Below are 26109 nucleotides of genomic sequence, written 5' to 3' on the forward strand. Positions count from 1 at the left end.
GTGCAAGGTCCTGCACCTGGGTCGGGGCAACCCCTGGTATTAATACAGGCTGGGGGTGTGAAGGGATTGAGAGCAGCCCATGTGGAGAAGGACTTGGGGGACTGGTGGATGAAAAGCTGGACATGAGCCGGCAATGTGCGCTTGTAGCCCAGAAGGCCAATCGTATCCTGGACTGCATCAAAAGAAGTGTGGCCAGCAGGTTGAGGGAGGTGATTCTGCCCCTCTACTCTGCCCTGGTGAGACCCCACCTGGCATACTGCATCCAGCTTTGGAGTCCCCAGTACAGGAAAGACATGGACCTGTTGGAGCAGGTCCAGAGGAGGGCCACAAAAATGATCAGAGGGATAGAACACCTCTCCTATGAAGAAAGGCTGAGAGAGTTGGGTATGTTCAGCCTGGAGAAAAGAAGGCTTTGGGGAGACCTTATTGCAGCCTTTCAATACTTAAAGGGGGCTTATAAGAAAGATGTCAGCAGACTTTTTAGCAGAGCCTGTTGCAACAGGACAAGGGGGAATGGTTTTAAAGTAAAAGAGGGTAAATTTAGACTAGATATAAGGAAGAATTTTTTTACGCTGAGGGTGTACTGATTGTCTTGGTTTCTAAAGCATTTACTTTTATTAAATTAATTATATTAAGTCAATTACACAGGGATAGAACACCTCTCCTATGAAGAAAGGCTGAGAGAGTTGGGTATGTTCAGCCTGGAGAAAAGAAGGCTTTGGGGAGACCTTATTGCAGCCTTTCAATACTTAAAGGGGGCTTATAAGAAAGATGTCAGCAGACTTTTTAGCAGAGCCTGTTGCAACAGGACAAGGGGGAATGGTTTTAAAGTAAAAGAGGGTAAATTTAGACTAGATATAAGGAAGAATTTTTTTACGCTGAGGGTGGTGAAAGACTGGCACAGGTTGCCCAGAGAGGTGGTGGATGCCCCATGCCTGGAAACATTCAAGGTGATGTTGGACGGGGCTCTGAGCAACCTGATCTAGTTGAAGATGTCCCTGCCCATGGCAGGGGGGTTGGGCTGGATGACCTTTAGAGGTCCCTTCCAACCCAAACTATTCTATGATTCCTGTGATCTCCTTAGTGTTCAGCCAGACACTAGCCAGCTCACCAGTTTAAGAGTCAGTCATATCATATATTCTGGAAGAAGAACAGTCTCCTTGAAAAGGAGATTGTAGTATTCTGCACCGTTATTAAATTACAGGTTTCCTTTTTACCTTAATGATGTCATTGCATGTAAAATGCATGATGGTAATCTTCAGATGTCACCATTAAGAATGATAGTTATGTTCCTGCATGGAAATGGGTTGTGGACATGAAAAGTTGAGGAAACATTCAGGCTTACTTGGAGGTCAAGGCTGTATTTTCCCTTGAAGATTTTAAAGCAACGTGAAAGCCTTTCTTTGGTTCATCCAAGAAAGGTAGAAACAGTCTGTTACTTCTCCTAGCAGCTCAGTATTGCTTTTCCTTCATTCATTTCATGAATAAAAAAAGGATAGAAAGGATTATGTTTTAAAGGGTTCTTATAAATTACAAATCTCATTTTGCACATTTTCACATTTCATAAATTACATAACCTCATGTCATGTTATGACAGTGCTTGTACCCAAAGATAAAGCTTGGCTTTGGCAGGAGAGGTGACAACATATGTTTATTTCATAGCTGTTCCTTTTTCATCATGAGATTCAGGCCACGAATAAAACATTATGATTCTGGCAGTGAGAATGGGAAGGAAGAAATAGTTTAGGAAATCAAGATTCTGCAAGAGGGTTTGCAGCTAACTTGCAGGATATTTAGGGGAGTGCTGTGCAATAGAGCAACACAGTGTTAGTCTGAGCAACAGTGAAAGTCAGTATGGGTGCAGGGGTGGAGGGGAGTGGTTCCAAGGTAAAGGTAGTTAAATAATGATTTTGTGCTCCTCTGATGTAAACACTTTTTTATTTTTCTGGCATGATTCTCACCAATTTTTGTTTGATTCTTTCTAATACACAAATGTTTGATATCGATTTTAGCCATATCGAGCTTCAAGGAACAAGCTGTTCTTGATGGCCTGCTTTTACCATAGCTGAGTTCTGTATCTCAGCCATGCATCGTATCGCTTATAATCTTGTCCTTGTTCAAGCCTCAAACTTAGTGATCGATATATTTATTTATTTATGTGACTTGTGAAAGAGGGTAACCACCAGGAGATGAGACCTGTTAACTTGTATTGCAAATAATTTTCAAGATAAGAAAAGGAGTACTAATTTTCGGGTGTTTACTTCTGAGACATTCTGAAACGTAACGTTCATTATCTTCTCCTTAACACTGTGGTTCAGGGAATAAAACAAAGTATTTACTGACATCTTCTGCTTGGCTTGAATGGTGGCATATAGCACCAGTTGTGTTTCAGGCACTTGAATTAGATAGGTGTCACGGTTGACTTCTGGGTGCAGAACTGATGGAGCAGGTGTAGAGATCACTTATCATCAACTGTTGTGTAGATGCCTGTAAAATACAGCACTATGCTCAATTGGCAGATGTATATTTATTGTGTTTAAAAATGAATTGAGAAGTACCAGGCTATATCTCATTTGCTGGCGTGTTTGTTGTGTGTCTAATTAGAGTGTCTCATTTATGGCTATTTATAAGTGATTTTTTCCAATTCCTTTCTCTAGAGTCCATAAGTGTATTGAATGATGCTCTAAGTCAGATAGAGTCTCAAGGGAATGTTTCTATGAATTCAACAAGCTCTGGATCAACAGTCTCTTCATTTGTTGACACAGTAAGTACCTCTGTCTACCAGATACACTCAAAGTTAGGTGAAAACCTTGAGCAGAGACTTGTGTTGCTGATCAGCTTCTACTCTGGCTTGCTGTCTGCAAAATGAAAGGTGGATTTTAAACTGTGAAGTGAGGAAGCAGAATAAGAAACATCTTCAGACTCCACTTTTTATTTCTCTTACTGATGATGGGAAAACTTAAGGCTAAATAGACTGAATAACGCATGAATAAAGCAGAATGCAAGTGCTTGTAAATTCTATAAGCCTCTTTAGTTAGGGTATTGTTCAGAAAAGAGCCAGGGGATGGGTCTTGTTGGGCAATGTGGTTTTGCTCTGGCTTCTTCTCTATAGATAATTTCTCCTTGTTTCAATCTTATTACAGTGAAAATTATTTCATTTGTGCTTTGTTGTAGAAAAATTCTTAAGTATCGCTCAGAGTGGAGCTATATGAAGTTACACTACTTATTCTTGAAGTAAATTGCTTGTAGCAAGATATAACACATTACATTAGGGTTGTTTGTACTGCAACAAATACATTAATATTTTATGGTATATTTATTACTCATACTTTATGTTTACATGTAACTCTAAAGAAAATGCTCAAATGTGAATTTTGTTTGATACGAGGATTATAGAAAGAATGCAAGTGCAATATTAACTATTACGAAGTTTTATTTTATACTGACTTTTAATTTCCAGGCAAGCATTGTTGGCCGGGAATTGGCTACCAACGTGTATGAATATACTCACTTAGAGCCTATTCTATATGCCCTTGGTGTGGGAATGTCAACTAAGGATCCAGATCACCTAAAATTTCTCTTTGAAGGAAGTGAAGACTTCTGCTGTTTACCTAGCTTTGGAGTAATTCCTGCTCAGACTTCAATGTTTGATGGTGTTCCTTCTCTTCCAGGTCTAAATATTGATCTCACAAAGGTATGGAAGAGTTAAGTATCTGATTTTGTTTGTGATTTATGTAACTATAAGGTGACTCTAATTAGTATGTTTGTAATATTAATAAGTTCCCTTTATTCTAGAAATGGAAAATTCAGTGTTTTGTATTCTTACATCCTAAGAAATTATTCATTTAGTTCACTTGTATAATCTGTCTTCTTAAGATGGTATGAATCATCAATTTTTTGTTAAATTTTAATTTGTATTCACTGTGCTTTTATTAAACCACAAAAGTTTAAAACTTTCTTTGAAAATATTTTCTGTTGGGGATTAAATTAGAAAAACAAAACAAAAAACTTGCAGTTTTTATTTTATTTTATTTGTTCTGAACACTTTGTAAAATAACTGTATATTTCCTTGAAATTGTGATGGGGGAAGCAATAGAACATAGTGATTGTTGTTATAGCGCTGCCTTTCTTTACATAGATGCTGCATGGTGAGCAATATCTGGAACTATATAAACCATTACCAACCTCAGGTCAGTCCTTTTGTGTTGCTGATTTGCTTTTCACTATGACAACAGTTCCTGTAGCCATATTATAAATGGAAATAGGGAAGCTCTGTTTCCAACTGCATTTTTTGCATATTCTTTTTACAAGGGGTGGGGGAGCAGAGAGGCAACCTGTTGTGTTATTGAAGGAATTCTGAAACTCTGTGTTCTTGGGATCAGGTGTTGCTTTTCTATAGTATACTTAGTGAACTGATGCCTAATCTTTGATATAATAAGCAAATACATTAAATGCTGGTGTATTACTCATATAATATGATACTAATCAGCAGAGCTTTTAATTCTTTCTGTAGGGTTGTATCATAGAACTTTGGGATGTTTACCTAAAAATTCTTCAACATTGGTTGCATCTATGTGCCTGTAAGAAGATAAGATTTAAACTATGTGTGTAAAGGAGGAGTGGACATTTCTATGAGGAGGCTAAAAAACTGTCCTGTCAAAATTCTCAAGATACTAGTTACTGCAGTAGCAAGCTCTTCTCACAGATGGCTGTGTTTTCCCAGATTACAACACTTGAGAGGTGTTCCTTAGACTCATTCAGGATATGCGTGCATGTGCCTGGGTTTCTTCATTAGTAGTTTTTAAAAATTAACTTTTCCAGAGTGTAGAAGGAAAAAAAAAATCTTGCAAGCCACAGATAAATGGCATAATTTCTTGTTGAAACAAAAAGGAGATGTGTGGAAGTTATATTAATTTCAGAGAAGTCTGATAATTCATAGTGGATTGCCAAGACTTCATAAAGCTTTTTATTTTTTCATTCCATAGGCTGATTACGTAAACATATATGGTTACATATCTTTCTAGAGCAATAATCTCTTTAGAGACAAACTTCATAAGCCCACAGGCCCAGGCCCTGAGCTGAGCTTCTCTTCTGTAGAACTGTAGTTGTCTCAGCCCTCTTTTTGTGGACAATCCTTAAGTGATTGGAGCTATCTTTGAAGTTAGCAATGTGTTTGAGTCTAAAGTGTGATTTGTGTTTAGCTCTGAATACATAAACTATAGCAAGATTCTATTTTAAAAAAATGCAAATCTTAAAAAAAAAAAAAAAAATTCCTCACATCTGCAAACCAAGATTTGCAAAGATTCCCAGACGCTTTTATTATAATCATGATGATTGTGATTACTGTGACTATTACTATGATCATTATTACCATTATTATTATTATTGTTAGTAAGAAATTGTAAAGAGTGATCTGTGGACTTAATTACTGAAGCAAAACCTTACAACATGTATGTGTTCTTCTTTTCTTACAGGGCAATTAACTTCAGTTTCAACCATTGCTGATATTCTCGACAAAGGATCAGGAGCAGTCTTGCTTATAGATGGTAAGAAAGTTCATAATTTTTGGAGGGGATGCAGTAAAATTTGACAGGCTCAGTTTTTAACTAGCTGTACCAATAACTGCCAGCCTTTCCACAGTAAAGACTGTTAGCTTGTTAAATCTCAATGAGAGCTGAGAAATGAGCTAATTAGCAATAGCTGTGTAAACGTATAATGTAATTCTTCTTGGGCAATTAATGTACTGAAATTAGAACACTGTCTTTGGAAAAAGATTTCAGAGAAGGTTTGGTTTTTTCCTGCGTTGCTGGAATAGTGCACTATGCAAATTGAAAAAAGTTCTTTAATAGTAATACTTAGTCTTCTCTGAAGGCAGCCATTTTAGATTCTGCCACCCTTCAGCAAGGCGGGGGTGTGTGTGCACACATGTGTGCGTGCGTTTTGTGGGGTGGTTTTGCAAAGGTTAGTCATACGTGCATGTTGTGTAGACTCATCTGCAAAGCAGCCATCTTTAAGAGCATGTCCTGTGTTCTTTTTTTATGTCTACATTATTCTTTTCTAAACAAAACAAAACACCATTTCCTTCCTTTTGTATCCAAGTTAAAGGATCAGAATGTCTCTGGAAGTTGATAAGTTGTCATTTTCAGAATTTTAGTATCTTTAGGTATTGTTATACGAAGGTCCCTTGGGAAATTAGGCTGCAAGAGTAGCTTAATAGGCAGTGAATCTGTAAACACTCTTGAGCTTTTATTCCTTCAGTGTACAGATAAAATTGTAAGAAGGTCTTTAGTGTCCCTTTGTTCCTTCTAGCTGTGTTTTGCTTCCATACTGGGCTAACATTAAACCTGTCTGTTTCTGCAACACGCAAAAGTTCTTTTTGTAAGCAGAGTCTTAGTGGTTTTTAAATTTCTTCTGGAACTGGAAATGAACATTATTAATAATACTGTAAATGTCAGTCTAAGGTGTAAGGGGTGAAATAGGCATGAGCTGGAAATAGGAGGCTGAATCTCAATTCAGTGTAACAAGTTTAACTTCTTCAAAAGAAAGAACAGGTGACCTTAAACTAAAGCTTGCTCCGGAGCTCTTTTCGTACAAGGTACTAGTACTGCTTTTTGTATGAGTTGGTAATGTGCTTTACACAGCAGGGATTGTTAATAGCTTCTAATACTTCATATTTTATGGCACAATTCTATCATATTTAAATAAATTGGTAATGCAGTGTGAGATGCTGAAAGAAATACTAATTTCAGCACTCTGTTGTCAAATATTTTTAGCACCTTGAATGTGATGCTAAAAGCATCAGCATCTTGATAGCTCATTTTTTAATTTTAATGCTTTCATATAGATAAAATTAATGATAATGTTATTTGAAACAGATCATTAGTCTTCACTAGTGAGGAAGTGACTTGCAACAGTGCAACATGGAAGTGTGACCATTGTCCCTTCAGTTGTTAAAATTAGCTTTGTCATGTTTGAAGCTGAACTTTTCTCTTGTAACAACACTTGCTAGCTATATAAAAAATGAGATCGAAGACAATATATGGCCTTTCTCTTTTGTTGTCTTTTAGTGAATACCTATTGTGGAAAGGACCTGGTGTGCTATAATCAGTTCTCTTTGTTTTTCGTTGGAGCTGGAGGATTTGGTGGAAAACGAGTATCAGAAAAGGCCAAGGTAAATTCACGCATATTCATATTAAAAAAACCCCACATAAAAACTTCTGTCAGCACTGCAACAAAAATATTTGCTATATCAACTAGGAAGGATAAACTAGCATTTGAGCAGTGTGGCGGTACAAACTCAACTGGAATATAAATACTTCTGTTCATTGAAGAGCCTGAGTGAAAAAGTACTGTTCAGGGCCTGGGAAACCAATGCTTTTGTTTTGACAATTAGGGAGAGAAATGAATTGCTAAATGTGCAACTGATGAGATATTCCTACATTCAAATATTTGAAATTACAGATACGGAATATCCTAATGGAAAACAGAACAGGAGATTCTCGGTCATCAGACTGTAACCTGACCCAATTTGACCCAATTAATTCCATAGAAGTGGTAAAATCTGCTACATGTTGCACTTTGGGCTGTGCTAAATTCCTTAAAATTCTGCTTCTGTAGGTCAGATGGAAGATGCTATCAGTTCAACTGTCCAATTTGGCAAGAGTCTTATTGACTCTTGGTTTTATGAAACCCAAATGTAAGCTTTGCAAACAAAAGAAACTTCACATGCTTTGATTTTATCTATTTAGTTACTCCCAGTCACGCTCTCCATAAATGGACACATGAGGAAAGTTACTATTTCTTGTTAAAAGCTAGCTTGGGAAAGGTTTTATTTCCTCAATCTATTTTTGATCTGAAAAATTTTTAGAGACCCCTTAGATCAGAACAAGAACAGAGAAGTGGCTTTTATTTGTAAGTCTTGTTTTTCTCAAGTAGATTTGGGGAGTTTTACCTCTCATGTGTAGTTTTAAGAGAAGATTTTTTAGCTGCTCTTGTTTGAGCATGGGCAGCAAGGAGAGTGACAACGAAGTTGAGATTTTAAATACTTTGTCTAGGGGCCTGCTACTGTGCTGTTCGATTGTGCCAACTAGACTCATAACAGAGTCCTGATTTAAACCTGTCTCAGCTCTGCTGTCATGATCACATTTCAATTTCTGCCGCCATGCTTGTATCTCTACTTGGGAATACATGATCTGTGGGTCATCAGTTGCATTACAGTGTGTTCTGCTGCTCCACCTCAGAGATTTTCTTTGCTTCTGTTTAAGGGGGTAGGGGGGCTATTTATATTCAAAAATAAATTTATACCTAGTGATAATTTCATGTGTATGTATACAGAAAGTGTTCATGTTTAGTTTAGTAACTTGTTTTTCGTGTGTTAAATTTATGCTAATAGGGATGATCATACATTAATATTGCAAGATGTTGCTCTAGTAAAAAGTCTAACAGTAAAAAGCTGAGAAGTACTCAAATGTGTGGTGTTAGGTTTGAACTTGCAATTTCTAGAAGAGATCTCTAGGTGTAGCTCTTTATAAATCTGTGTTTGTGTGAAAGAGGTTTGGAAAGCATAGAAGGGAAAAGAGAGAAGTAGCATTATAGTTTCTCACTTCCAGTGGAGTGGAACTCTTGCATTTTGGGATAGAGTTAGCAAATGACAAACAATGTCACATGAACACATAGTGTGCATGTCCAAATGCATGAAGTAGCTATTCAGGTACCTGACGTATAACTATTCAATACTATGTTTAAGGGTAGTGCCAGCTATGACCGAATGTTGTTACTGTGAACTAGAGCCTTGAGGCACTACAGTAATAAACAGTCAATTGAATAGAGGCTATTTTAGACTCGGTATTTTTGAAAATCTGTAATGAAATACCTAGGTTTTGTACATCTGTAATATTGTAGGTAATGTTCTTTGGGATTTTTGGATGTAAACTTACAAGTTTCTTGGCTTAAATCTGTATCAATTATACAGAAATTTTCCCATATGTAACTTTACAAATCAAATCTTGAAATGCCTGCTGCTTCAAAGAAAAATAGGAAAAGCCTCTGTGTAGTGTAAAAAATTCACAGAATATTACTGCAGACAGTGTATATGGTCTTTGATGGAACCTTTAATTCTTCTGTAATCAGATTTTATAATACTGCATGTAAAAAAAAATAGTGGTTCAAAGGAAATGTTGCTAATCTATAGTGGTGGCATCAGTGAGTCCAGTGTAGTGCTTTGGCACTTTTCAGTTAAACATTGCACTTTAGGCAACAGCAACTTCTTCACTCTAGTGAAGTATAGAATGCTATATAAATGATTTTATGTTTAAAAATATAAAGAATACCTGTTTCAGGCAGCAGTCCTTCTTGTGATAGAAGAAGACAAAATGTAGTCTACTTAAGACAACACAGTGGTAGCAAATTCAACAGAGGCCTCTGCATGCAAGAGGCCAGTTTCAAACGATAAATTTTCCTGCTTTGTCTTGCATACCTTCCCAATTAAAAAGACTTTCATGTCCCTCTGTGCCAAAAAGAAATCTCAAGCTGAGGAGATATATTTTATAATATGTCTTTTTGTCACTTTGCACATTTATTGTATTTGCAAACTAAGGAGAAAAAATTTCCAAGTTGAGGTCTATGATGAGCTACATGTTGTGTAAGTCATGTCTCTCCTCTTGAGTTGGGGTTTTCTTGCCCTACTGGCAGAGGCGTTTCCTTAATTATTCATATGTTGGCTAGTTTTAAAGTCTTAATGGCTTGGTAGGTCAGGTTGAGTTTCTTTAAACCAACTGGAAATAGATTGGCAAGCCATTCTTGTTTAGAAAGCATGTGAGGTAGTGTCCTTGTTATCAGGCTGATTAATGTGTAGGTCCCTTGTTCTCTGAAGTGACAAAAGCAGGAGTGATGATATCAAGTCTTCACCCAAGAGGTGGCTTTGCTCTGCTGTTAATAAACAGGAAAGAGCCTTTGCTGCTATTAGATGTGAAACTACACAGCACTCAGTGTCTTTTGATTTCTCTTTTCTTTGGTAAAGAGCTTACACAAGCTAAGATTAATTAGAATTACTGCAGGTGAGAGTCAAGTTGCTTCCTTTCATTTTAGAGCTTATACCAGTTTCTCTTTGTTTGGTCTTTTTTTTGTTTGTTTTGAAAACCCAAGGAGAGGGGAAAAAAGATTTTAGGTACTTTAACAGTTTTAAATTGGTTATGGTGTTCTTTGTGTTTATCATGACCTAGGATGTTCTCTTTCAGTCTGTTGGTAAAGTTTGTATCTTCAAAACTGAACAACGAAGCTGTAGATTGCACAAGGAACAGCTTTTTTAGAATAATGTGGGGCTTAATATGCAGCATGTAATGGCAAAAACAAAAGAAAAAAGTGCAAAACAAAAACAGAGCTGGAAGCTCTTCAAGGCCAAAAGTGATGTAGTCCATGAGTGAGGTAATAAATCATTTTGTATTCCATTGCACTTTTTAAAGTAGTATTTTAAAAGCTTCGTTTTCGTTTCTGTGTTCCAAAACACTAATGTTCTATGAGACAACTATTTTTTCTGAGTGAATAATTCTTGCTTGAACTTTTTTGGATAGTTTGGAAGAAATATAATCAAACTGCTCAGCTATAACATGTAACTGTTAGCCAGATCTGTTGCCTCAGGATTGCTCTCTTTGTAAAGCTAATCTTGATAAGAGACTTTCTGGCCTAAACTTCTTTTTCTATTTGTCTGTACATGTAGAAAGAATAGGAGGAACCTTAACAGCTTGGTAAATGCTGTTTCTTTTTATACATACCTGACATATTCTGGCATGGGTATGGATAAAAGATTTTTGCAGTGCAATACTAATACTACTGCTTTTGCTTTAGGTAACAGTGAATCCACCCAAGAGACCCCCTGATGCTGTAATTTCTGATGTCACAACAGTTGATCAGGTAAAGTTTTGTATGCTGTAAGTGTGGAAATGTTTGTTTTGTTTGAAGGAAAGGAGTCTTATACGATGTTCACTAAGTTCAAATTTTCTGATATACCTCAGGTATTTATATATGTATATTTGTGTGTGTATATATCTGTATAACATGAAGCTAAAATTTGTGCTAGGTTAAGTTATGACAGTGTGTTCAGTGTACTATCTAAAACATTCTTTTATAAGGCTGATGCAATTTTATAATCATTTATTACAAAATTCTACATAGAAGGAGCCCTACCCACTTAAACCAGGAAAGAGATCTTAGATCAACATTTTTGTTTCTATCACTGATGTACTTGCTGCATCCTAAAATTCACAGCATCAGTCTAGGAGGTACAGATGTTTAATTCTTCTGAATAGGCTTCATCGGAAGTTGGCAAGGTGAGCAGGGAGCAGGGAACGGTGAGAGAGCGCTTTGTTCCTGGGAGGTGGTTAAATGTAGTGGAAGGTGCTCTCTAGCAGCTGGCACTTTATTAGATAAGATACAGCAACCCTAATGGCCCAGCAGTTAAAAGCATTTACTTTGAATGTTGGATCCCTAGTTCAGATTCTCCTCTGTGTGATTATATCGGAATTGATTCCACGTCCATCAATTTTCAGATGACATTTATGATCTCCTTGTTCACACGGTAATCTTAGTTTCTGAGCCTTAAACTCTTACGTTTGGAATTGTTACTGTGTATAAAATGCTAAGTTCATGAGATAAAAGAAGATGGTAGTGACCCTATAATGCAGAAGTTGGGAAACTTCGCAAAATTGATTTTTGGACATAAAGGAAGTGGCACAGAGTAGCCACCACACTTGTTTTATTTTAAGATGTACTCTGACAGGTAGATATATAAAAAGAATTCCTCTCCAATTAGATCTTGCAAGAGCCACAGCCAGTGGACTTTGAGAATCGCAAGAAGGCTTATTTGCCAAATTACTCAGCAGCATCTGGGCTTAAGTGATGATGCCTGTGTACAGGAGGGGGAGTGTGTAGAACTTGGGAACTTTATGGGCAGGAATACAGACTTTCATGTGAAGGACAGCTTGGGGAAATGTTACCAAGATTTTACATTTATGTGTCTGTGGAATGACACATAACTGCCTAAAATCCTTTTTGAAAATGGAAGCTGGCACACAAATTGCATTGAAGTTTCTGAATTTTTTTTTCTTAGTGTTTAAATGAAAAAGGTGTTGGCAGAATGACTGTTGCCATTCAGCTATTGAATGAGTATAGAGTATGAGACAGATTGAAAGAGTCAGTTTGCAGATGGCATTTGAGTTAACTTGAACTGTATTAATTGCCAATGATAGTTGTGACATCCACCACTCGGTTTTTGTGTTACCACAATTACGTGCCTAAACTGCTCTTCATAATTAGCATTTTTCCCCCTTAACTTTTCATAGTATGATAATGTAGTAAATTTCCTGATGGAGACCATCATGCATATTTTAAAAATGTTTACAGTGATGACTCCTATCTTTCACTGAAGTCAATGACTGTGGTTATCTCAAAAGTTATATTCAGTTCTAACTCAACTGTATTGGCTTAATTTTTTTCCAAGAGGAAGAACTTTTTTTACATGTTTTCAGGCAGGAGGAAGCGCTGCATAGTGAAGAGGGTACTGGGAACAGAGGGCTAATAATTGTTTTTGCCCTTCACCATGTGTTCAGCAGAATGGAGAGTACAGCCACCTACGGTTCCTTGAAAAATGATTGTATTATGTCAGTGACCACTGACAGAACAAACTAATCCTTTTGGTTGGTGGTATCAAAGACTAATAGCAGGTAGTATCGTAAATGTTTATCCCTTTCAAATCTGTACCCATTCCTGAGAAGTTCTTTAAACACCAACCAGTGCTTATGAATGAGTTGCAGTACCATGGTGTAAGCTGCTTAAAGATGAAAAATGGTTAAGAAAAATTTAGAAGTATCTGACCTTCTAAAAGACTTTAAGGCTTAAAATTTGTATCCTGCTGAAGAAGGACATAAAATATTTCTTCTGTGTATTCATGAATTTTTCCACAAAGAACTAGGTGACATTTTTTCCATCTTGCCCTGTAGAGATGTGCATGTGCTGTGGTATTTTTCTGTCTTGTTCTCTCTCTGTAACCTGAGCTATGCTTTACTAGGTACACTGCCATAAATCTTTTGAATAAAATAGGCCTTTTGACAGAAGATCAAGACGTCTAGAGGGTGTTTGACTATTAGCTGTTTAGCAAGAAATGAATCATTCGATTTCAACCCTGTAGTTACAGAGCTTCAGGATCACCAAGCTACTCTTGTCCTGCTGGTTTTCGAACCAGGGCCTTAAATTAATCAATCAAACAGGTTTTGCTGAACAGTTCCTACTGCAATTAGGAATCACAGGCAGTGAATGACCTGTATCTCTGGAGAGTTTTGTCTCTGTAGAGTTTTCTTTTCACTCCCTTCCCAAATGTGTTAATTTCTTGGGAATTCATTTTCTGATGACACACAAAATAAGCTGCAGTGGGTAGTTAAAGTGGATAATGTTCAGGTGATGCAGGTCACTTTTGAGGAAGGAAACAAATATGGAGTCTTGAGTTTGTTGGGGGCTTTCTGTGTTTTTGTTTGTTTGTTTGTTTGCTTGTGGAAAAACCTCACAGCATTCTGATATTTTGCAGTTTGCCTCCCAAGAAGTAAACTGTTCTCTATCTTTAAATATCAGAATTAATATTCAGAATACACAATGTTGTGACAATAAATAAACAGTATAACAGTAATGCATAAAATGGAATTTTTGAAGAAGTCACTTCAGTTTTACTATTCTGTGTTTCTTCCCACTTTCTTCTGAAAGGTACCTGTTAAGTTTGCCTGTATGGTAAAACTAAGGCTGTAACATGCAGAGTTTGCAGGACTTCCAAGTTCTTGTTAATGTCAGCTCATTTCAGTAAAGTGTCTAATCATTTTAAGAAATGGTTGCCAGTTGAAAAATTCTCTTTGCTTGCAACAGTATCATATATTTCACTAAAGCATTCTCCTACTTTAAGTTCTGATTCTGTGTATTTGTTACTTTGTTGTGGTTTAACCCAGCAGGCAGCTAAACACCACACAGCCGTTGACTCACTCTGCCCCCCAGTGGGATGGGGGAGAGAATCGGGAAAAAAAGTAAAATTTGTGGGTTGAGATAAAGACAGTTTAATAGGACAGAAAAGGAAGGGAAAATAATAATACTAATGATGATGATGATGATAAAAGAATATACAAAATAAGTGATGCACAATGCAGTTGCTCACCACCCGCCGACAGATGCCCAGCCAGTTCCCGAGCAGCGGTCACTGCCCCCTGGCTAGCTCCCCCCAGTTTACATACTGAGCATGACATCATACAGTATGGGATAGCCCTTTGGCCAGTTTGGGTCAGCTGTCCTGGCTGTCCCCCCTCCCAGCTTCTCGCTGGCAGGGCATGAGAAGCTGGAAAGTCCTTGACTAGGGTAAGCACTACTCAGCAACCACTAAAACATCAGCGTGTTATCAACATTATTCTCATCCTAAATCCAAAACACAGCACTGTACCAGCTACTAGGAAGGAAATTAACTCTATCCCAGCCGAAGCAAGGACATAGTTACACTGATATGGAGAAATAGACATGACAAAGAGGTAGAAAAGACTATTTAGATAGACTTTGAAAAACATGGTGTCTCAGCCTACCATGCTTTGGGACCAGCTGTGTACATGCAACTGTGCCCCCTATAAGACTCTGCAAAGCAGTGTCATGTGATCTATCACATGTGAATTTCTGCCAGAGCTACTTTTCCATGCAGCTTGGGTATCTCAAGCATATGATACTTCTGCTCTGTCATTTCCAGGGTCAGGAAAATTGGCTGTCCTTGCTTTCAAGAATTTTTAAATTCCTTGTTAGAGCTTTCATTTGGAAAACTACGATAATGTTTTATATGTTGCAGAGTCTCTAAAAAGATAAAAATTCCAAATAAAGCTTGCTTTGTTTGTAGTCTTAATCCCCTTTGTATGCAATGCTTTATGATACAGTTTTCAGTCATGCAGGCATAAATGGTGTGTTTGTTCCTTCTCCTTCAAGAGCTCCTTCCACAGGCACAGAAAGGGCTCTAGGCAGGAGCTCATATAGCATAGGAAGTCAGTTTTCCCATGTTATTTGTTGCAAGAAGTTGTGTTCTGAGAAGGAGTAATGAGAGGAAAATGATCTCATGGTTAGTGACTGGTTGGAGCTGCAGTTGTTTGACCATGGATTTTCTTTGCTTTGTCCATAAAATTCTTACGGTCTGTGGGCAACCATTACCCAACTGATATCCCAAAGTACTCAGACATGGGTGCTCCTTAATCAGTGGCTGATAGGAGAGGATGAGACAATGGAATCTGGAAGGTGAAATTTGGGAGTTGGACTAGCAGGGGGGGTGTCTGAGCATCACAGGCTGAAATTGAAATTCAGAGGAGCTCTGTTCTGAACTTGTACAGTGTACTTTGAAAATGTGATGTGCTTTGAAGAATTAGGCCTTCAAATGTTAAATTGGAGAGCTGGAATTGGTTTGTGCTGCTGACAATTACGACCTTTTCTGCTGTCTTATAGTTTCCAGTGTATAAAGGATGTTTATAAATGTTTGAGGCACTTTAATTGTACAGAGAGTGTTTAAAGGAGTGGCGTATAGCATCCGATGGTGATTTTTGAGAATGTGATAAGCAGCATAAAAAAAAGCCAGCTTAGGGAATATAATGATTCTTTACTCATTCAGAGATTTTTAGAGAGATTCAGTAAATTCACACCTAGACTAATCTGATAGGATTTAAAATATACAAGCTATGAAAAGCCTTCTGTTCCAGGTGTAGATCAAGTATTGACTGACAGGGTGTGAAGAAATTGATGCTTTTTAGTGGTTTGTTTTTTTCTAAAATACAGTTCTTTTCCGTTTTTTCTGAAAGAGGAGAAAATAATTGGCACCTGCCATGTTTCAAGTAGTGTCATCAGCATCCTCTGACTAAGACTTCAGGAGTGTCTTTCCCTTCCTCAGTCATTCTCAGTCCTGCAGTCCTCTTGCTCATACTGCTGTCCTCTACCTACCCGAGCTTAGTTTTTAACTGTGTCAAGTTCAGCTAAAACTGCAGTTCTCAATGTAACTGGAAACAATTGTGGAGACAGTTATGCACAAATCTAGTTTGTTGTAAAAGAGTGGACTTCACAGTAAAAACTTATTAAAAAGACATCTTGGAAGGAAAGAGGTGCATGGGAAACATTTAACAGCCAAATTAATTATTAAACTAAAACCTACGGTAAAATGTTTTCTGCCTGTTGGCAACAGGTTCAGTACTATGAGTCAGTGCTTTACTTTGAGGATGGTGTGATAAGACCTTTACAAGCTTCTGTGTAATTGGGATGTGAATACTTACCTGTGGAAAGTCATCTTTTATTCTACACAGATTTTATTTGTGCTTTTTGTTTTAAGCCCATGGTAGAGGGGTTGGACTAGATGACCTTTAAAGGTCCCTTCCAAGCCAAACTATTCTATGATTCTATGAAATATTTGTGTGTGTTTTCAGAGAATGTATGTGTAGATAGAATAAGTAATCGTTAACATTATACGGGAAAAAAAAGTTGGTTATTTCCAGCCTACATTTGTTTCCTTGGAGAGATTTTATGCTTATTTTAAACAGATTAGAAGAAAAAAGTTGTAAGAAGGTGAGTGTTTTGAGTTAAGGTCATTTTTTGAATGAGTGCAATAAAGTCATGTGAGAGAGAAGATGATGAAAACATGTGCACAGATTGGGAAAATGTGGTTACAGGACAAATTTTTTTACGTCCTGCTCTGTAAAGATTGTAGTACAGCATTGCCTGAAAACATGTAAATTTAAATTAACTTCGGAGAATAGCACAAGAGAGCCTCCTGAGAGCCTCAGGTGACTTTTTTTCTGTTCGTAGCATAAATAATTTGTTTCATGACAGAGAAAATGAAGTGCCGCAGTAGGTTCACAGATATGGAGAGCATGTCAGAAAAAAAGCGCTTAACAACAAAGGATGATACAAGCAAACCAAAGGGATGTGAAGCCATTGCAAGGATTTGATAATGTTTTCCTAATTTGTCTAGAGATTTCAGTATGCAGAGATGATACTCTCAGAACTACTTGTAGAGTGAGTGAGCATTTGTAATAGTAATTACTTTAAAAGTTTGTTACATGTTACGATGCTAATTTCAAGTTTTATACACCTTCCCCCCCCCCGCCCCGCTCCATGTTTATTCCAGTTGGGAAGGTCAGAATACAATTTTCTAATTATGGCAATTTTGAGAAATAGTTGAGGGCTTGAATTATACTAGAATTTTGTGTGGTAAGATGATAAAAGAAGAAAAGGTACTAGCCTGGCAGTCATTTCGTTTAAACAAGATGCTTTTCATTACGAAGAATTTGTTTCCTTCCCTTATCTATTCATGTCTTAGTAAAGGATATAAAAATTGTTCCCCAAACCAAAGTGGTTCTTTTTGATTAAGAGAGGAGCTGCTAAAGGAAAGGCTTCTTGTACATTTGCCATGCTACTGAAAAATGGCTAATGTTCTGTGAAGCTTGTGCCAGAATTTATAAGTTGATTTTAAATTTGAAAAATAAACAGTATAGACATGAATATGAATACTGTATAAACAGTAAAGACATGAATAATGTGGGGTGAGGAAGGAAAAAAGATGTAGTGCCATTTTATACCTACTATAACTATTGCTATTTATAGCTGTGTATGTGAAGGTGTTTTAATTGAACATTTTAGTAATTCTTATTCTTGAGGGAGTCAAAGGTATGTAGGGATTAAGATAGTGTTTGGATAATCCAGACCACTGAGAACACATAATGACAAACGTAGAGTAGTCCAGGAAACCATACACTTGTATTTCTTAATTATAGTCTTGTTAAAAAATAGGATCATTTTTTGTTCTAGATTTCCACAAAATATATTTAGGCATTGGAAACTATTATGAGCAACTTAAACTGTCTGTTTTGTTTATTTTCCACATATGCCTACTTTGAGAAAAATAGTTGGTTATATCTGGAGGAACAAATAAACCCTTTGACCTTTCTATGTGTTGGTTTCTATCAACTGGTCTTTCCTAACATCTCTCCTTACCCTTACAGAGATAATTAATTGAAAAAGAAGATATGTCAAATGGGGATCTCAGATAGTCAAAGAGTAGCTGCTTGATTTTAAGTGCAGTGAATTACTTAAGTACCGTGCTAAATTTGAGCCCTTGAAGCATCAGCACTGCCAGTTTAACTGGAAACATTCATTGTTCTTAATGTAAATCAGAGCTCATTGAAATGTGTAGGTGAGATTTCTGGCTGTTTTTTCTTCATGAGATTGCTTGACTGCTTGCTCTTACTTAAATAAGCTAGGTAAAGTATATGTACACACATATGTACATGTATACATAGATACACATGTACTTGGTAAAATAAGCTCTTGGGCAGAGCCCTTTTTCTCCCCAGTTAGAAGGGAAAATATATGGATAGTTGGCTTCCTTTTTCGTTAGCTTTACCACTGACCTTTATTGCAGTCTGCAGGCCAGACTGAAAAATTGGCACAGACAGGTTGGATATCGCCTTTTCTTTTGTGGTCTGGCAGAACTCCTAAATTGTTAGGAAATGAGACTTGACAGTTTGTGTTATTAATTGGAGAACAATCTAACCGTATTATGACTGACTTCAATCTAACGCCCCACATCAATTGACTCTTGTCATCCTCCAAGGTTGCATCACTTTTTCTTTTTTTTTTTTTTTAGTGCTATCACTCAAGACTTCAGGAAATGTAACTATTCGAGGAATATAGAAAGTAGAGCCAACAAGGCTTTAAAACAATTCTGTTCTCATGTGGAATGTAATTTATGTAATGAAGTAATACCAAAGACTGTGGTAAATGAAGTTTGTTGGCAGACCTGACTCAGCTGCACTGAATCTGAAATAACCTCTGTGTAACTGTTTTGTTCAGTTCAGCCTATGTGTTTTCTAGCTGTGACCAGTGCCAGTCTAGTTGTTTAAAAGTACAAAAAGACAAGTATTGTCTCCCATATTCATGCATCAGACTTTTAGTTAAATACATTGATCACATTTAATTCTCTGAACCTAATTATTTCCTAAATGCTACAGTTATTTTGTTAGCAAAGCACAAGTATTTTTTACTACAGTAATTTTGAAAAGCATTTGGTAGAAGTATTGTCTCCCAAGTAGTGCTTATTATCACCCCAAATAAATGGCTGTTCCTTATTACAGCTTTAGTAAGCAACAGCTGCATAGCTAGATTTAAGTTGAGATTTGAGCTTAAAAAAGAAATTTATCTTTTTTTATCATAAATAGAATTTTCCAGTACTACTAGATGTTATTTAGTTTGAATTAAAATTTATTACAACAGCTCCTTCGTGAAAATAGCCTCCTGACAGCTTTTGTAAAAATGCAAATTAGTGGAAGAATGAAAGTGAGACCCTAGAATTTTAATTTAGTTAAAAAGTAATTTAATTATTTAATTTAATTATTTCACATCTGGCAATTTTTATTTTCTAGTTCTCAAGAGTGGCGATTTGCTGTTAGATTTTTAGACTCTCTTGAAAGAAAACTTCAGTAATGAAGGCTGATACTCTGTGGAATTCTATCAAGAGCAACTCTCTTTAAATTGTCAGGTTTTATATAAAAAAAAAAAAAGGAACTAAGGGTCTGTTCCTCACTAAAAGTCTCTTTCATAGTGTTGTAAGTGATATTGGTGGCATTAAAGCCTTAGCCAATTAGTTAGCAAAGTTAGCTAGTGGTACATCAGAGCTGCTCATCTCTACCTTTTGACAGTGAAAGCACAGTTTTAACATCTACTCAGGGGACAAGTGAAGACACAGCAAGTCAGAAGAGCAGCGTGTGCATGTTCTTCTCTGAACCCCTGCTGCTGTGGGTTTTTTATATGTGCAAGTGGGAGTATGGTGGCACTCTTAGTTCCCCATTTTTCTTCTATTTGTGTGAGAAGTGACATAAGAGAGAACAAGTGAAGAGAGCAGGTGCTCTCCATGGATGGTAATTGTTAGCCCGTTTCCAGCCGTCTCTTCCCACTCATCACTTAACTCCAGCTGCCTTAGTGGTGTAGTAGAGTGTAAATATTTACATTATCTCAGTTTGCTTTCCTGTTCCACCCTCAACCAGTACTGTGTGTTTCACCACACACTCCTTGAGTGCCCCCTATAGAATGGCCTCTGTGGCATCGGATCACTTGGCAGTCCATTTGGCTTGCTCTTTTGGACTTGATTTGGCTTGTAGATTGCTAGCTGAAGAGCCCTGGCACTGGAGGATACTGCCTTTAGGAGATCTTGACTTTATTCTTCTCACAAGGTGAGATATCTTAGCTATTTCTACTTCTTGGTGATGCTGTAAGATTAATTTCAGGTTATCTGTTCCTTCAGCAAAGTATTTTCGCTCTCCTTTGTCCCTTTTGGAAGGTCAAACTCGGACCCATCTGAACTGTAGTCTTACATTAGTATGAAATTTCCAGCCTTTACTATTTTTCTAAGATTTTTTAGGATCAATTAGAAGATAATTAAAAAAAAAGTTACAGTAAATATATGTTTGGGGGCAAAAGTAGAATTACAGTTAGACATTTCAGATCCAGTGATGCCATCTTACTGATACATCTTTGTTTTCAAAAGGAAAAGTGTTTCAAAAAGAGTAAACAACAATGTAAGCAGCCATGGAGAAGCATTAGCTTAGTACTTGGCTAAGATTTGCATGCTTAAGCTATGGTGCAGTTTAGGATTTTCTTCTTGCCATTTTTAGTGCATGTATCCAACTCTCACACACAAAAGTAGTGACAAGCTCTTCTACATTCCACCATAACTGAAGTTTGAAACGCTTGCTGTATTGATGAAGGCTACCAGGACAAATAAGAGAGAATTAGAGCTTACTGTGAAAGCTGTATATACTTGAAGAAATGGACCTGAATATTAACAGATTAAAACTAAAACAAATGGATTATGGATTAAAATGACAATATGAGTTCAGAACCTCTTTAGTTACACTGTCCTTTGCTTCAGATTTGATAGAAGAAACGGTGTTAGACATATATCAGAAAATACTTCCTTTGGGGAATCTTTTTTTTTTCCTTCCCTTTGAGAAATCCATTAGCTTCTTTCCTCCAAACATATTTAGTGCAGTTTATCCACATTTGGATAAACACATCCCATTTTTTACAATCCCAGTCCAAAATGCTGGGAGAAAATGTTTAGTGATAAGGGGTTCCAAAGATCAATAATGTGCTCAATTAAAATAAAATTTGTTTTCAGTTTAAAAGCTCTTTCAATTAAATTCATGTTCGATTTGTATATGCCATCATATAAAACTACTATATCCTTGAAATCTTCACTAGTGTTAGTTAACGTGATGTCCTGATTTTCTCTATACTTTTGGGAATGTTGTGCTAGAGAGTACTCCACAGTCATTTTGTCACTGGTTTTCACTGGAATCTAATGACCAGGGAGTAAGTTTTTAGTCCAGAAAGATGCACAGGTTGGCTTGTCACGCCTCTCATATTATGGACTGCTGGCCACTGTACACATACAGCAAATACAAGATTTGATAATGAAAATGCTAAGGCCACACAGAGACAGAAAACCAAAGTACAGTAGTCATATTCTTCCATCATTTCTCAGGTTTGTTCACATTCACAGTATATACAATACACTAAATCTGAATTTCTCTACTTTTTACTAGTGAAAGAGAATATTTAACATGAAGCAAAAGTCTTCTAGAAAACTTGGCATGTTACTTTGGGGTTTTGTTTGTTTTTAATATTGGGACCAGCTACCCATGAAGCTGCTAAGAGAGAAGGGTATCACAATTAGTCAATCATGTTACTCTTAAAAGGGAAGGATAAGTGTATTTCTGATCTCTGTAAGATGAACCAAATGTTGAAAAAGCATGGTAGTGTGTGTGTTTAAAAAAAAAAAAGTTTTTGTATGTATTTTTTTTTTAAATTGTGGATTAATCTGTCATGGGAGAAAACTCTTTAAAATTACACTTCAAGCTAAAGAACCTATGGACAAATTCTAGAAAATGCATTACTTCACTGTTGCCAAATTTTAGTGAAGCTGGATCTGTATGTCAGCAGAGTAGGTTGGTTGTTCCTCCCATTAAGCAGTTGTATTATTTTCTTATGTACCAAGACCACACACAGTTCTTGGCACATTTCCCTGGAGCTTTGGCAATTTGTCTGCACAATAACATTTAATTCCTATTTTACCTGCTTTGTTGTAGAGTATGTTATCTAAGGACTCGTAAAATAGATTCTGATAAATTTGTTAATCTATCGTAAGTTTTTGAGTGACTCCTGCTCGTTTCTGCGAAGCACAGCTAGCCTCCCGTTTTTCTTTCTCTGTTTCTGCAGGCTGCCCTATATCGGCTGAGTGGGGATTGGAATCCTTTACATGTTGATCCAAGTTTTGCTGCTCTTGGAGGTGAGCTTTGGAATACCATTGTATTAATATTTGGATGAAGGATGATGTAAATATATTTTTAATCTTATTTTCACTTAGTCCGTACGTCTTTAACAAGCTGAAAAAAAACCAGTACTTTTTATAGCTGTTCTTAAAGTCACCATTAGATGTCTTCAAAGTTCTATGTGACAATTCACTTTAAAGCATTGCTTCTTGTAGCTAGGAATGCAGAAGGATGCTTGGACTCTACCTACAATGGAAACCTACCTCCTACCCTCTTTTCCTTTTAGAGATTATTTGTTGCCACTATCCCATCTTTACAATCTCTGTTTCATAAGCAGAAATAATTGACTATCAAACGCTTCAGAAGGAATTCCATAAATTCTTTGATAGATAATTCTTTTCATCTAAATAATTTTGAGATTATGTTGGTCTTGGTGGAATTTTTTGTGCTTCTGTGTAGTCTTCTCAATCCCAATAAATCTCAGGAGGGTGGGAGAGAGGGAGTTCGTTAGCACTTCTTTCCTATAAAATTGCTTAACTGCACCTCTTGGTAGCACAGTAGCTTATTCATTGATGTAATGCTACATGCCAAAGCAACAGACCATAGACTACATTAACTGATTCTTGCAGAGATGTTATTACTAAAGAAGGGTCTGTTCTCTTAAATTTCTGTTGTAAAAGTATTTTTTCAGAGTTCTTTTCATGCCTTGCTAGCAGTACAGTGTGATTACTCCAGGCAGGCAGCAATTTGATTTACTTAAGAAATTTTCCTGAATATGTATGCTATCATCGTAAACTTTACATGAAAATACTGGTCTGTAAATAATATCTGCAATTAAGAAATTTTCCTGAATATGTATGCTATCATCGTAAACTTTACATGAAAATACTGGTCTGTAAATAATATCTGCAATTAAGAAATTTTCCTGAATATGTATGCTATCATCGTAAACTTTACATGAAAATACTGGTCTGTAATAATTGGTCTGCAGTTTTCCGGTGACTTCTTTTTAATATAGAATTATCATTGTATGGTGTTCTTATCAAGATAAATAGAGCAGAGCTATGCTTCCTTGTTGAGATCATGCTTAACACGATTCTACAAATCGTCCCCTCTCATAAATACGTACTAATTGTTTGGTTAACTCTGTTTTGTATAATTCTATGTAAATTTGTGTTAATAAATAATGATAATCAAATACCAGAGTCCATAAGGAGATTTCCCTGGTTTATTAAACCATTCTGTTTGTTTGTTCAGCTGATGATTTTGGATAAACATTTAGATGGAATCACCCAATTACTCTTGAAGATGCTGGAAGAGAAAAATACATGTTTATAATTGAAACCCCAGTGTTTAAAATAATTATGATAATCTTACAAAAACCTTACAAGAGAAGAGAGGTAGAAATCTTCTACCCGCTCACACAAAGAGCACTGGCACTTAGACACAGTGAAAAATGAAATTAACTCTGTAGATGAGGTAGTCTCTTTATCTGAACATAAAACTGCCACACTGGATTTTGGAACAGTGGCAGTCTCCTACTTAAATACCTATACTAAATGTAGGTTCAAACAAAGAAGAAAATGACTGTAGAGATACTCCACAAATATTTTTTTCTAGTTATACATAAGCTTTTTTTCTTTGGGCATATTCACACACCTTCTTGTCTTTAATCTCTGTAAGTATTCTCTTTGACTGGCCCTAACCAGTGTGCACTGGAAGCAAGCATTCAGTGTAATGCGCTCAGGTCATTCCAGGATTATCATTAAGCCTTCCTGTAGGTAATGTTTCAGAGGAGATACACTACATGAAAACATGTGTTTATATTCTTGTGCCTTTAGTCCTGTAGCTTGTGAGTGTTTCTGAAATACTAGAAAGTGAAAGCAACATTTACTTTGCCTTTTAGTCTAGGCAAAAAGTAACTTGATTGCCTTATGGATTTTTCTTTGAGTATGCATTTGTTTTATAAAGAAAATACTGGGGAGAATAGGACCGTATATATTTGTCTGTTTCTGAGTTCTGATAATAGTGGTGGGTTTTGGTTCTTGCATGGTGAATTGAGCTAAGCCTTTAAAGAACCAAATGTCACTATGACATTCTGTATGAGAGATACTGAATACTGATATTGTTACAATAATGCCAGTAGTCTGTTTTAAAATTGACTGCACGGTATCTTTGTGCTTTCAGAAATACTCTGTGCACAGTGTACAAAAAATAAAGTGCTATTAAAAGTATGCATATTCGAATACCTTACAGGAAAGAAATGGCAGAATGATCAGAGTGGAATATTTACAGCGAGAAAACAGACTCATGTTCCTTTTAGCCTGTCCTTCTGTCACATCTCCTCTCCTAACCTAACGAGTCAAAATTTCTGTTTCTCATCCTCACTCCTGCTAGTCTTGTCTTCCCTTTGGGCTGTGTCTCAGAATTCTCATCTCTCCCAGCATTCAGTCCTAGTGGCATTTTCTGTTTCTGTCTTGAAGGTGTTTTCTTCTTCTTCTACATCTTCTGATTCTCTGCAGGCTAGACTTTCTCCTGTCTGCTCTTTTTTGTTTAGTTGGTTTTGCTTTTGCGTTTGCTTTTTTCTCCCAGCTGTTGTCCCTTGGGACAACTTTTCATGCTGTGTAGGCGCTATGAGGAGTTGTTTAGAGCTCAAGGAAAAACAGACTCTGGCAGCCAAGAGTGGCAGATGAGTTCCAGGCAAAGCAACTGGTTTCAGAGCCAAATCTGGACAGACCCGTCTTGAATCCATGGGCTGTTGCAAGTGTGATCAATTACTGTTCACATGGCCTGTCAGGTCAGAGCAACCTGCTAAGCGATCAGAACATACTCAGTACAAGCAGCATCTTTAAAACTTAACCGTTGCACTTTAGCAAATCTCAGGCCAGTTTTCAAAGGTTTATTTTGTCAGACTTTGACAGCGCTAATACAATGATTATCCTCTGCCAAGGTTCAGCTCCTGCTCCAAAGCATAGAAGTACGAGGAAACCTGACCAAAAATGTCAGTATAAACAAAACACTGTAAATCTTTTTTTCTCTTTTTTGTTGGATGTGTTCAAAATGCCTGAAATCTTTTCAGGGTTTTTTCCACTTCTAAATAAAGAAAAGTTAATCCTGAAGTGTGCACTATATTTGAAGACTTTTAGCAACCATGAATAGGAATTAAAAATGGGAAGCATCAAATAATCTTAATATCACCCCTTTTTAATCATTACAATACCTCTTACCCTTGATATGCATACTTCCATGTGACTGTGTATCTGGTGTGCCTATGCACATATACTAAAACAGCCAATCTTATTTTTCATTTTGTCACCCCTACAGACAGGGACTAATTCTACTTGTGAGTCTTACATAGCATAGGCAGTGTTGGAGTGCCAGTTCTGAGTGAGCACTTTCCCTTGCCTCAAAGTAGAGGAAACAATAAATGATAACAGACACTTTTTCAGTGAGATAAATTAGGTTAAAAAGAAAAAGGATTAAGAACATGATTGGAGGAAAATACTGTGAATAAAATATAGATATTTGTAGAAGCAACATGCAAACTAATATTACAAATGCTAAAATGTTACTTTTTGAAATAGGATTTAAGAAGCCTATACTTCATGGACTATGCTCCTTTGGGTTTGCTGCTAGAAACGTTTTGAAGCAGTTTGCAAATAATGATGTGAACAGATTCAAAGCGATCAAGGTCTGTGTGTTGATTCTTTGCAGTTAATTTTCTTAATTTTCTGGTTTTGGTGCCAAA

At 36.7% G+C, this 26109-nt stretch overlaps 1 protein-coding gene across 1 annotated transcript in view; it reads left to right on the forward strand.

Moving 5' to 3' along the window:
- The window catches only part of HSD17B4 (hydroxysteroid (17-beta) dehydrogenase 4), a 64478-nt gene that overhangs the window by 22714 nt on the left and 15655 nt on the right, over positions 1-26109 (forward strand). The window contains exons 12-19 of the mRNA XM_009318597.1: positions 2658-2764; positions 3461-3694; positions 4139-4190; positions 5475-5546; positions 7068-7171; positions 10843-10908; positions 22309-22378; positions 25946-26052. Coding sequence (XP_009316872.1) covers positions 2658-2764; positions 3461-3694; positions 4139-4190; positions 5475-5546; positions 7068-7171; positions 10843-10908; positions 22309-22378; positions 25946-26052 — 812 coding nt within the window. The remainder of the gene's footprint in view (positions 1-2657; positions 2765-3460; positions 3695-4138; positions 4191-5474; positions 5547-7067; positions 7172-10842; positions 10909-22308; positions 22379-25945; positions 26053-26109) is intronic.

This window comes from Pygoscelis adeliae, unplaced genomic scaffold, assembly GCF_000699105.1.
Source record: "Pygoscelis adeliae isolate BGI_AS28 unplaced genomic scaffold, ASM69910v1 Scaffold192, whole genome shotgun sequence".
Lineage (NCBI taxonomy): Eukaryota > Metazoa > Chordata > Aves > Sphenisciformes > Spheniscidae > Pygoscelis > Pygoscelis adeliae.